General features: G+C 40.4%; 1 protein-coding gene across 1 annotated transcript in view; it reads left to right on the forward strand.

Moving 5' to 3' along the window:
- Positions 1–14,036, forward strand: part of fat2 (FAT atypical cadherin 2) — a gene marked incomplete at both ends in the record, with an annotated part of 141,756 nt that overhangs the window by 67,983 nt on the left and 59,737 nt on the right. Inside the window, one exon of the mRNA XM_083980395.1 lies at positions 6,632–7,021. Within this exon, the coding sequence (XP_083836521.1) occupies positions 6,632–7,021 (390 nt within the window). The remainder of the gene's footprint in view (positions 1–6,631; positions 7,022–14,036) is intronic.

A 14,036-nucleotide genomic window follows, 5' to 3' on the forward strand; every position in this document is an offset into this window, starting at 1 on the left:
AGTCACAGTTCACACACAGCAGAATCAATAGAGACGTCCACAAATCCAAATATTCTGCCCACACAAACACAAAGATAGACAGATTCAGACAAGTACAGTCACACACACACACACACACACACACACACACACACACACACACACACACACACACACACACACACACACACACACACACACACACACACACACACACACACACACACACACACACACACAGAGAGAGAGACACACACACACACAGTGTTGTAGGGAACAGGAGCAGACAGAACAGGTCGGCCACTCCTTCAGATCTGCAGCAGCTTGTCTTGTCGTCTTTCTTCACACCAACTTTCTCACAGACAACAATGACTAATGTGTTTTCTTTTTTTTCCTTATTTTTGGCTTGAATTATTTGGAAATTTATCAAAAACACATTGAAACAGCCAAAAAATATATACAAAGTTTCAGATTGATACAGATTATGTTTTAAAACTTCTTTTTTTACTGTAACACTGAGAAACTGGAGGATCCGTCTGTAATAAGATCGATGTATCATCAACTCTGTCCTTGTTCCTTCAGAGTTTAACTTGTCTGAGCAGTTTTTTTTAAGTTTCCAGAGTTAAAGTTTTGTATCTAAATAATCAGGAAACACAATGAAAAGAGAAAATATGAATAACATGAAGCAGAAAGTTAAACCACAGCTGGAGGTTGGAGCTTTTACTGCAGCGCCACCTTCAGCTCACTTTGTTAAAATCTTCAACAACAACAACAAAAAAAAAAAAAGCGTGCAGCGTGTGCGTGTCGGAGGTAAACCATGTCGACCTTTCCTCCCTCTGCTCCCATTAGTCTGAGTTATGATCTGAAAACAGAAGTTCCCTGATGTTTGAGCAGTGAAGGAACCTGACAGGTCACGTGTTGCCGTGAGCTGCGGAGGCGTGTTCACAGTGTTTACAGTGTTTACAGTGTTTACAGCAGAGAGCAGGTAAAGGTGAACGACGTCAGTTCATTTCTCACATTGTTCAGGTTAAAGAGGAACTCTCCAGGTCTGGTCTCTCCTCCTCTGTGTCTCTAACCCTCCTCTCCTCCATGTGCATTTGTTTTTTAACAACGAAGCTGGTGAGAAATCAATCCATGGAGCGGTGGATAAGGTTATTTATCATCAAGGTTGGTTTTCAGCCAAGAGACTCTAGGTGGAAGGCAGAGAGCCTCCATTCTCCCTGGAACTAGTTACAAGTCATTGATTTAACTAGCACTAGGACTCTGGAGCTGCTTAATTAAGGTATAAATGTAGCTGAGTTAAAGGGATAGTTCAACATTTAGTCAAATCCTCCTCTCACCATAATCCCTATAGTCGTAGCAGTATACAGGGTATCCGCGGGGTCTTGAAAAGTATTAAAAGGTGATAAATCAATTTTGGGAAAATTAAGACCCTTAAAAAGTATTAAAAAGTCTTTTCACGACTTTATAAAGTCTTAAATTTTTTCTGATTTAGCTGTCCAAGAGTTGAGTCCTAAAAAACATTGTGAAAGTGTGTGAATTTATTCATTTTATCAAAAAACAAAGATGAACCAGTACATAAAAAAGAAAAGAAGATTGTTGTTTTTGTTTTTTGAGAGTGGAGCAATTTTTTATTTTATTTTTTTTGATAAACTTTGCCTTTGATTTCTTATCCCAGCCTATTTTGAATTATGTTGTATCATAGTGGTCTATAGTCTTTATCACAAACTAAAACTGTTACGTTAAAAGTGTCACTGTTGTGATGTAAATGGTTACAGCTTGAAGTGGCGGTGAGGTATTAAAAATATTGAGAAGGTATTGAAAAAGTCTTAAAAAGGTATTAGAATTAACTTCAAGACTCCTGTATACACCCTGGTATAGGTTCATTACCTGTAATTATCGATGCATGTTGTTTTGAGATCTGCGGGGCAGAGACGTGAGTTGCTCAGTGAACGGTACAGGTCCCCTGTCCTTTAAAACGCCACGCTATGAAATAATCATGTATAATTATGTAACATTAGGACACACGAAGCAAATACTCTGAACTACTTTGCGCTTTTTGAAATCCCTCCGCCCAGCAGTCGTGTCTGGAATGTAGTCCCGGCTGCGCATTTGCCTCTAAAACAACTCTGTCTCATACATTTACATGATTATTTCATAGCGTGGTGAATGTGCAGGTCACAACTTGTCCACCAGAGTGTTGTGGAGTTGTTGGATTGTGTGTTTGATGAGTTTGATGAGGGCAAGGCGAAAGTACCGTTCACCTCCATTGTGTTTACTGAGCAGCTCACGACTCTGCCCCGCCGATCTCAAAACAACATGCCGATAAATACTAACCGATAATGAACCTACTGCTACGACTATAGGGATTATGGTGATAGGCGAGTTTGCCAAAATGTTGAACTATCCCTTTAAAGTGAAAATCCTGCATAGTTCCTGTTTAGATAGTGAAGACTGAATTCTGGTTTTAAATCCACACACACACTCCCTCAGGTCACGTGATCGGTCGGCGCCGTGTCACCAGTTGTTGCTGCGTTCGCCGGCCTCATCATGTCGTCGTGATATTCAGAACTTTTTTTTTCCGGCGGCGGCGGCGGCGGCGGTGGCGTCGTTGTTTAATGACTCCTCCATCTGTCTCTCTCTCCATCTGTGCAACAACAACACAAGACGTCCAATCATCTGACGACCAGATTGTCATTAAGTTTCGCTCCGGATGAATATTCATGGTCGCAGTCGCCGACCTCTCGTTCCAACAACAACAACAACAACAACAACAACAACGATGACGCCACCGATTTGATTTCAGTGTCGACAGCCAATAATAAGCCTCTTTGATTCCTTTGACCTTTTTCTATGTTTTGGTTTTGACTCATCGTGTCAGTCCATCCACAAACTCAACTACAAATCACCGAAGACGACTCATCTCTGACCTCGGGGCGTTTCTCGGCTCAGTAGCTGTGTGTGTTTATGTTTATTTAGGAGGAGACAATAAAATAATACACAATCACACTGGACAATATAGACATAGACATGAAACAATACATACACTAACAACATTACATACATTTTAAACAAAACCATGACTGAACTACGATTAAAATGAACAAGACAAGACGGCTCCGACTGAGTTTTTATAATATAACCTAATAATACCCATATATTAATAATTGACTAGAATAAAACCTAAGGACAACATCTTAATTAGTGCAAGTTCCTCTTTAAATAATGTTCTTTTAGAGCTTTTTTATTTGATTGCTTTGTGTAAACATCTGTTGCACATGTACTGCAGGAAGAGAAAATAAATACCTGTTAATACTGTTTAAGCCTCCGAGGCGTTAAATAAAGTTTTCAGCTTTAAAACATTGTCTTCTTCTACTCAAAAGGACAAAGAAAACACTGTACAGCCTCAGTAATTAGATTAAAGTCTGTCTACCAACAGTGAATATTTGTCATCAGTCAGACCAACCTGGAGCGAGTGGAGACGCCTCGAGGAGCTGAAGTTTTAATCACTGTATTTGTTTTGTTTTTTTGGCAGAAGCATAAAAGTTTCTTCAACATCAGATCCTTTTTTTTTTTTTTTTTTTTTTGACGTGTTGAAAGTTAAATGTGGTGTTTCTATTATTATTACTATTATTTTCTCCTGCTGTGTCTGACTGTGTGTGAAACATCAACACACCTCGTGGTGAAATCCAGGTCTGGTTTTGGTGACAGGAGGCTGATTTGTTTCCCTCTGAGAGGAAGTAGGAGAAGGAGTCCAGGTGTTGGAGCGGCAGCAGCACATCTGTCTGTCTGGGTCACACGGCTGAAACCAAACACAGTAGAAGCTGTGACTCAACACAACTAAACCCAATATCTAACCTTTGATTTGATCAGATACTTCATTGCAAATCAGGTCGATAGATAAGAATAGAATAGAATAGAATAGAATAGAATAAACTTTAATGTCCCACAGGGGAAATTTGTTGTGGACTCAGTGCATGGTAAAAAAGCTGCCTTAATATACATAAAATACATAAATGACAGTTGACATGTACACACACACTCATGACACACCCAGTCAAGGGTTAACAAGATTAAAAAGTAAACAAACAAACAGACAAACAAGCATCAGTTATTGCACATATAAGATATATACGACGGAGTATTAGGGCCACATTGAGTCATAGTTTTATGAGAATGAAGTCATCATTTTTGATCTGTTGTTTTTAAAATGAGACAGTGGAGTTGTACTTCTGTATAGTTTTCACAAACAAGGAGATACTTCATCTTTTGGCTCATTAGTATGTAGTTTATAAATACAGTTAGTTACTACGTACTAATGAGTATTCATGCGTTAGAAATCAAGAATTCTGTATTTAATGCTTAACTAATGTTTAACAGTGTGTACTTATCATAAAGTGTTACCAAAAATGCATCTATCCCTCAGAAAGATCCAGAACCGTATCAACTTACTGGTACAATTAGCAACTTTTTCCCTCACAAAATTGCCACTTTGCTTTATTTTCATAAAATTATGACTTTATTCTAATAATATTATGACTCTATTCTTGTAAAATTATGACTTTATTCTTGTAATATTATGACTCTATTGTAAAATGATGACGCTATTCTTGTAAAATTATGACTTTATTGTAATATTATGACTCTATTTAAGCAATATCACAGTAGAGGGAGTGCTGTTGTACTGTATATCAGCACGGCTGTGATTCGGTCAGATAATCACACCGTGCTGATATACAGTACAACAGCACGACCTCGAGTGTGATATTGCTTTTATACAACAGTGCTACCAGCGCATTTTAGAACAGTAATAAACTACAAGAGATTATGATTTGTTTGTTTATTTAATCATTTATTTGGCTCCGCCAACAGAAATAGTTCTGCAACTGGAAGGGAGACAAGGCTGTTGCCAGGCAACACATAAACATTTCATACTAGCTTGCTACTAGCTACAAGCTTCTCCACCGAGCTGCTTCCAGTGCTGGTTCTGGTTCTGAGCCCGTGTCTGATTAGCACCGCAGCAACAGGACCAGCATGAAGACACAGAGACGTTATCGATACCGTATTACATCTGTTTATCTGCTATGTAATCAATATAAACACAGTTGAAGCTAAGTAGCTGAGCTACGTGGCTAACAACAGCTAACGCTAATATCAAAACACATCACCGTCAAAACATAGTTGCCCCCGCGGCGATTTTTTTCCAGCCGGGTTTAGTAGAGATTTATCTCCAATTAGACGGACCAGGTCAGGTCCAGGTTTTAATGTTCAGGTCCGTTTATAACTGTAGCAGCAGCAGCAGCAGCAGCAGCAGCAGAGAGATGGGGCAGCTCCTGTATGGGGAGCCTGGCTCTGACTTAGCTCCTGTCCAGCTGAACAGCGGAGTGATTATGTCTGTGAAAAGTCCCAGTGCTGTTATACTGTATATCAGCACTATGGAACGTCTCGTTGTCCAATCAAATTGCTCGGTTAGGACCGGTCGGAACTAACTGTAATAATGTAAAATGATGACTCTATTCTTGTAAAATGATGACTCTATTCTTGAAGTCTGTGAAAAAAAAAAAAAAATCAATGTGGCATTAATACTCCGTCGTAGATATGAACTGGGTTGTTAAGATTGAGATAAAATAAAGATAAATAAAAGATACACACAGCTATTAAATATTATACAACAGTTAGTTCCGACCGGTCCCAACCGAGCAATTTGATTGGACAAGAGACGTTCCATAGTGCTGATATACAGTATAACAGCACTGGGACTTTTCACAGACATAATCACTCCGCTGTTCAGCTGGACAGGAGCTAAGTCAGAGCTACACTCCCCATACAGGAGCTGCCCCATCTCTGCTGCTGCTGCTGCTGCTGCTGCAGTTATAAACGGACCTGAACATTAAAACCTGGACCTGACCTGGTCCGTGTAATTGGAGAGAAATCTCTACTAAACCCGGCTGGAAAAAAAAACGCCGCGGGGGCAACTACGTTTTGACGGTGATGTGTTTTGATATTAGCATTAGCTGTTGTTAGCCACGTAGCTCAGCTACTTAGCTTCAACTGTGTTTATATTGATTACATAGATGATAAACAAATGTAATACGGTATCGATAACGTCTCTGTGTCTTCACGCTGGTCCTGTTGCTCCGCTGCTAATCAGACACGGGCTCAGAACCAGAACCAGCACTGGAAGCAGCTCGGTGGAAAAGCTTGTAGCTAGTAGCAAGCTAGTATGAAATGTTTATGTGTTGCCTGGCAACAGCCTTGTCTCCCTTCCAGTTGCGGAACTATTTCTGTTGGCGGAGCTAAAGAAATGATTAAATAAACAAACAAATCATAATCTCTTGTAGTTTATTACTGTTCTAAAAATGTGCTCGTAGCACTGTTGTATAAAAGCAATATCACACTCGAGGTCGTGCTGTTGTACTGTATATCAGCACGGTGTGATTATCTGCGGCACTCGGCCTGCGGCCTCGTGCCTACGACCGAATCACAGCCGTGCTGATATACAGTACAACAGCACTCCCTCTCGTGTGATATTGCTTAAATATATATGTCCTTATATTAAAATCTATATAAGAGAAAATGAGCCTGTATGTTGTGATTGATTGATTGATTGATTGATTGATTGATTGATTGATTATCTCTCTCTCGTCTCCAGGTATTAACTCGGAGGTCAAGTACTCCCTGGTGTCGGGCGACGGCGGCTACTTCTCTCTGGACGAGTTTTCCGGCGTGCTGCGGCTGGAGCGGCCGCTGGCTCCCGACACTCCGCCCACCTTCGAGCTGAAGGTGAAGGCCACCGACCGCGGCCTGCCCCGCCACCTCTACTCCATCGCCACGGTGACGGTGGACGTGGTCTCGCTGGACGACTACCAGCCCGTCTTCCTGAGCTCCGAGTACACCGCGCAGCTCCCAGAATCCTTTGCGGTGGGCTCGGAGGTGCTGAGCGTCTCGGCCCTCACCAGGGACGGCGGCGGGCCGGATCCCATCGTGTATCGCATCGTCTCTGGGAACGAGGACGGACGCTTCCGGCTGGACTCGCGGACAGGTCAGGACGGTTTCCTCCTCCTTTGTTTACAGGCGATTAAACCTGAGCTGCTGATTGGTCGATTCTTCAGATATTTTGGAGTCTTTGACGTTGAAGTCGGGAGTGTTTCCTGGTTGGAGAGTCGCTCAGAAACATCAAGTTTAGTTGTTTTTGATATGAACATGGAGCTGGCTGTTTCAGATCCTTAAAGGGATAGTTCAACATTTTGGCAAATTGGCCCATTGCCATAATCCCTATAGTCACAGCAGTAGGTTCGTTACCTTTAATTGTCGGTGCAAGCTGTTTTTAGAACGGCGGAGCAGAGCCGTGAGCTGGGAATTCTTGGTTTCCCTCATCAAACTCATCAAATACACAATCCAACAACTCCAAAACGCTCTGGTGGACAAGTTGTGACCTGCACATTCACCACGCTATGAGATAATAACACAACGTTACCAGACAGAGTTGTTTTAGAGGGAAACGCAGAGACTGTTGATGAAAAACTGCCCCCCGACAGGAATGCGCATCAGCGGTTTTACATGAATTTCCCTCTAAAACAACTCTGTGTGGTAACGTTGTGTTATTATCTCATAGCGTGGTGAATGTGCAGGTCACAACTTGTCCACCAGAGCGTTTTGGAGTTGTTGGATTGTGTATTTGATGAGCTGAGCAGCTTGCGGCTCTGCTCCGCCGTTCTAAAAATAGCTTGCACTAACAATTAAAGGTAACAAACCTACTGCTATGACTATAGGGATTATGGCAATGGGCCAATTTGCCAAAATGTTGAACTATCCCTTTAAGATAAAATTAGCTAATCTCCAAAATGTTTCTGTAGCACAGTAAAAAAAAAAAAACTGGACAATCACAGAGCAGAAAAAACAAAAAGCGCTCTCTCCTCCTGTGTCGTCAGAGTCTGATGGATCAAACAGAGACTGGTGATAAAAGATAAAGGACCAATTCATCTAGTTTCCCTCCGAGGCTTCAGGCTGCATGATGACTCAGCAACTTTTCATAATGAGTGACATTATTGTGCAGCTTCCCAGAGTTATTCATCAGAGGAAGTTTCCTGTTTCTCTGATTCTCTTGGGTTCAGCGCTGTGTTGTCGTTCTGTCCTTGAACTCATCATTCTGCCTCCTTTTGTTTTCGAAAATAAGAGTTTCATTGTTTTTGCTAAACGTCCGTCCCCTGCTGCAGCTCCAGTCTGCAGAGTTGTGCTCAGTGCTGAGCCGTGAGGCAGCGTCTCAGGCCCGGTGCCAGCAAATCTCTGACGAGCAGCTGGTCAGAAGACGCCGGCTCATTGATCAGTGTCGGCTGATTATTTGTTGGTCGAGCGAAGCAGGGTCTGAAAGTTTGAAGCGGTAGAGTAAAGAGACGTTTATAGATTAGATGGAGAGAAGCTCTTGGTTTTCTTGGTCCATGTTTTGACATCAGATTTGTATTTATTCATCAGAGTCTGTGAAGTTGAAAAGTGGAGAAAGAGTCTGTGAATGAAACCTCGGGGCGGCTTCGTTTCCTCTCTGTTGTTTCTCAGGGAATCTTGTGCTGACAAATTCAAACCTGCACTCAATCTTTTCTTTTCTTTTAGGAGTCACAACACACACACACTTACACACACACACACACATTCACACACTCACAGCGTCCAAGAGCCTGAACTGTCAAGTCAGCATTTTGTCCAAACACGTCGGTGATCGTAACGAGAACTCAGATCGTTGAACGACTGAACAATTCACACACCTACAGTACACTCACTCTGGAAATGGTTTAATCATATAATCTCCAGTGTTAAGCACGTTACTTTTAAAAGGTAATCAGTTATAGTTACTAGTTACTTTCCCCAAAAAGTTAGTAACTGAATTACTACATTATAAAAGTAACAAATTACCAGGAAAATTAACTACTTGGACTCGCTTCCCCCAGGAATACTGAGTGAGTTGGTTAGTTCCAGATAAACGGCTTTTTTTTTTTACAAGTTAATGGACTGAAAACAATGTGTAGTCTATATAACGTACACTTTGCATTATTTTGTGACAGGACTTATTGAGTCAAGTAACAGCGCATTTTATTGTCAGTAACGGTAACAGCGTTATAACGGGGGAAGCAGATTACTGTTACTGCAAAGAGTAGTACCTTATGTAACGGTATTTTATAACGCTGTTATTCCAATCACTGGTAATGTCCATAGCTCAGGTTTGATATCGGACATGGAGGCAGTTCTCGGTGACCTTCAGTGGATTTTCTAGTTTTTGCCCCATTTCACTTTAACAGTTGTGAAGCTGTTTTATATTTGGAGGGAAAACTGATGATGAACATTTAGAGGTGAAACAGTAGAACAGTTCACCGTCTTATTAAAACTGGACTAATAGAACGAGTTGCCTTGTTGTTCACACATACTTCCGGGTAGAAAACCAGCATGAGAACAATAGTGACGGACGAGAGTTTCGCTTTATATATCTAATCTTTCATGTCACTATATCACCGTTTAGACTAATCTGATGTTTGTAAAGTTTATAAAACCAATTATTGGACAAACATTACTATTTACGTGTGCACATTTTTGTAATTAGTCATGATTATCGTAAATTGGCAGGGCTAACCGTTAGCTAACTGTTTAACTTTAATAACTCAGTGACTCAATAAACGCTCCATGAAAAAAAAAAATTCCAGCGGATATCTGAGTTCCAACATGACTGAGCTAACTGGAGTAGTTTCATGTCGTGTCCGACAACGGGAGGGTTTTAACAGCTGACGTCCTGCTGTTAGCTTTGCCGCCGCCGTTAGCTTAGCTACCGTTAGCTTAGCTACTGTTAGCTTAGCTACCGTTAGCTGTCCCTGTCAGCTGAGCCACTGATGCTTTCTAGACACTGTGATTCCCCCAAAACTGAATAAATACAACACATAGCAACACAAAACACACACACAGAAATAGTAATGTTTCTTGAGTCATTTCAGATTTGTCTAAACGGTGATAGGGTGTGAAAAATATTATATATAGCTAAGCTCTCGTTCGTTACTACTGTTCTCATTCAAATTACGTGCTGGTTTTCTACCCGGAGGTAGAATGTAAACAACAAGGTGATTCATTCCATAGTGATGTCAACTCTGGTTTAAAATGTGGGACTGTCCCTTTAAGACAGTTTGGTGCTGCAGTAGCGACCTCATCCACCTGGGTGAACAGGTGGAGTCGGCTGAGGTGAGCGTGTTGAGAGTCAGAGGAGGGGAAGTCCCACATGGAGGATTCATTCATCTCTGATTAAAACACAAACACAACAAAGTTCTCTTTGTTTTTGTTCAAGTTAATTTTTAATTAGTTTTTTTTTTTTTATTCCTTTATTGGTCGTCGTGGCGATGAAACGAGTGCGACTCACTGACTCGGCTGCTGATAATTCATGAGTTCAGTTATTTGATGTCCACAGTTTGATTAGATATCAGATCAATAAATGATGGATTCGCGTATACTGTATAACACACACTCTACTGTACGTTACACTGTTGTCTCTGTTTGTTTGGGACAATAACATCAGGACTGAAGCAGTGTGTGTGTGTGTGTGTGTGTGTGTGTGTGTGTGTAGTTAGATATGTGGGGAAGAAAGTCGTTGACAGAGACAAATCACCTTCACCCAGTTGTTTCTACTTTCTGAGAATTTGCTTCACGCTGCAAAACACAAAACACAGATAGGAACCCTTATTGACAGGAACGTGTCAGAGAGGAGGCACACACACACACACACACACACACACACACACACACACACACACACACACACACACACACACACACACACACACACACACGCACACACACACACGCACACACGCCTCTGTTTATATTGAAGACACAACATGCGGGAGTAGAACAGATACAAGTTGTGAAACTAAACTCGTCTCATCTCCTCCTGCTCAGTCACAACCTGTGGAAACTTCACCATGTAAACTACAAAAAGCCTCAGTTCAGTTTTTATGGAGCAAACGGAGCCTGGAGAACTTGTAACAGGGAAAGAAAAGAGAAAAAAGAAGAAACAGTGTGACTGTGAGACAAATAAAAACACACAGAGATAAAGAACCAAAGGTTTAATAGATGGAAAAATAGAAAAACAAACCAGATTCAGCTCAGTTTCATGAACACAGTGTGTAATATTCTGCTGCATGGCATCATGAAGTAGCCAGGCATCATGGGAGTTGTTTTATTTCAGCTTCTCCTGGTTTGGATTCATTCATTCAATCTCTCTCTTTCTTTTATTTTCTTTTTTTCTATCCTCCAACTCGTCCAAATCAAATGGACCTGCTGGTTTAATTCTTTCAAAATGATGAATGAAGCTGTTTCAGTTTAAAAATCAGATTTCCTCCGACACGCGACGTCTCTGAGGGGACGAGAGAGAGACGACATGCGTGATCAAACTCACAGTGGAGATGTGTGGAGTCAATTTTCATAATAAAAATCTAAATCAGATCAGATTTCCATTTATGTGAGTCGTCATGTGACTCACTGAGGCGTTTTCTGCTTTTATCAGATCCTCATCTGATCAGCAGCTTCTGTTCCCTGATGTCCACACACAACAAAATACAACAAGTGTGACATAATAATAACATTTTGTTACAGTTTAAATTTAAAACAAGAAGTAATCGGCATGTAAAGAGAAAAAACGGTAACACTTTATTTGACGCCTATCTCTATAATAACTCATTATAACCATACTTATGAGTTATAATGCAGTTACAGCACTGTATACTGTAACTATAGTTATAAACACTCATAAATGATCATAATACTTTATAATGATAATCATAACACACTATAAAGCATTTTATCTTGACTTATAAGGTACAGTATTATAATAGGTATAATTGTTAGTAGCGTGCACATCGATAATGCATTATAAATATAGTTATATTGTGTTATAATTAGTGGTGTTCTAACAAGGCTACCTCACGATTCGATTCGATTTTGATTATGGGAGCTTAGATTCTTCGATTATAACGATTGTCGGTTCGATTCGATTATTGGTGTCACGATTCTTCAATCATTGCGATGCTTTTTTCCATACAAGATTGATTTTGTCTTCATCTGTGGCTACATTTGTAAATAAATAGCCTATAAATTAACTCGGTTCCTCTAAAACTACACTCATTGAGTAAATAACAAGGTTTTTTGAACAATTTGACACCAAGTATTTTATTTTATGAAAAAATGTAAACATTTGCACTTTGACCTACTTAACTTTACTTTATGTGTTTTTTGTTCCGTTCTTGTGGCAAAGCATCAACGTTAATTAATCGATGCCAAATCGTCACATCAATGAATTGCACCCACCTCTAGTTATAATTGGCTTATAAACGTGTATAACTATCATTATAAACACTCATAAATTATCATAAGGCTTTATTACAATAAGAATAACACACCATAGAGCATTTTATAATGGCTAATAAGGTCAAGTATTATAATAGAGTTATAATGCTCTATAATGTTATTGATTAAGTGTTTTTTTTTAATGGCTTCAGACGTCAGAAGAAAGAAACTTATAGAAAAGCTCATACGTAAATGTTTAAACATAAAAGTCCATATCATCATCAGATTTAATTCATGTTACTGTTCAGAGTCTCATAACTGTGAGTCAGATGTGACTCATCTGTGATGTTAATGTAGAAACAGTTTATTTATCTGCTGTGTGTGTTTGTAATGACGACGACACTCAGGCTGTAGTTGGTGGAGACGCAGCGGCTCCATGATGAAGCAGAGGAGGAGGAGGAGGAGGAGGAGGAGTAGGAGGAGGAGGAGGAGGAGGAGGAGGAGGAGGAGGAGGAGGATGAATGAGACTCAGAGCATCGATGGTGAAAACCGGAGCTCGTCCAGTCGTGTCTCAGCAGAAGAAGGAGAAGAAGACGCTGAATAAATAAATACACAAATGAATAAATGAGAGCCGGGATCTTTCTGACTCAGGCCGCCTGAACAAATCTCCTTGATCTCCCAAGAATCAATAAGAGCAGATCTGAGATCTGAGCTGCAAATAATTCACTTGTTGAAACCTGGAGGTGTTGGAGGGTTGTTTTTGTTGGATCCCGTTTTGTTTTGTCTTAATGAAGTGTGGTGTTCAAGAGACTGGCTGGCAGCCCGGGAAAACAGGCCCCCACACACACACACACACACACACACACACACACACACACACACACACACACACACACACACACACACACACACACTCACACACTCCTCTTTTCTTTTGAGGAGGAAGGAAGTAGGGGAGGAAGAAGGGAAAGGAGAGGAGAAAGGAAGGGAAAGAAAAGGAAGCAGAAAGGGAAATCGAATCAAGCAGCTTCTCTCTTTTTACTGTTTTGTGATTGCTTATTTCTTTTATTAATAAATAACAAATTGTACATTTAAAATTTTTATTTTTTATTTTTTAATTAATCAGAGTTGTAACAGGGTAGGCGTAATAAGCTATGCTTCAGCCTATGCCTTTTCGGTCCAAATTTTCTTTTTCTGTTTACTTATTGTTTATTCTGATTGATGTTTTTTCTTTATTTACTTTTTTCTTTCTGGTTTGTAACTTTTCTTTTAATGACATGATTGACTGAAATAAAACTAAAACTAAACTAAACTAAACTAAACACACACACTCTCTCTGCTGGAGACGGAGCTGCAGCCAACTGATACTCAGAGCAGAGAGAGTTGAGTGTTGAGCAGCAGGATGATGGAGGAGATCATCTCGGTCTGAGCTACAACACTGACACGTTTAGATTCAGTTTGTCGGCTGCATCATGTGACCTGCAGCCTTTTACCACCACGTTACGTTTTATTATGAGGGAGAAGAAGATGAAAAGAGGTCGGAGAGAGAGAGAGAGAGCGACGACCACTTAAATCCAAACTCATTCTCTGATGTGTTTGATGTTTTTAATCCAGTGAAATGCGACGGTGGTGAACAAATCTGTAAAAACAAAAGACCAAAACCAACGACGTGTTTGTCTCTGAGGAAACGGCTCCATCGTCCAAACGATTCACGATTTGAAGTTTCAATTAGCAGAAGTGTCGGT

This window comes from Trachurus trachurus (genome assembly GCF_905171665.1).
Source record: "Trachurus trachurus genome assembly, chromosome: 10".
Taxonomy (NCBI): domain Eukaryota; kingdom Metazoa; phylum Chordata; class Actinopteri; order Carangiformes; family Carangidae; genus Trachurus; species Trachurus trachurus.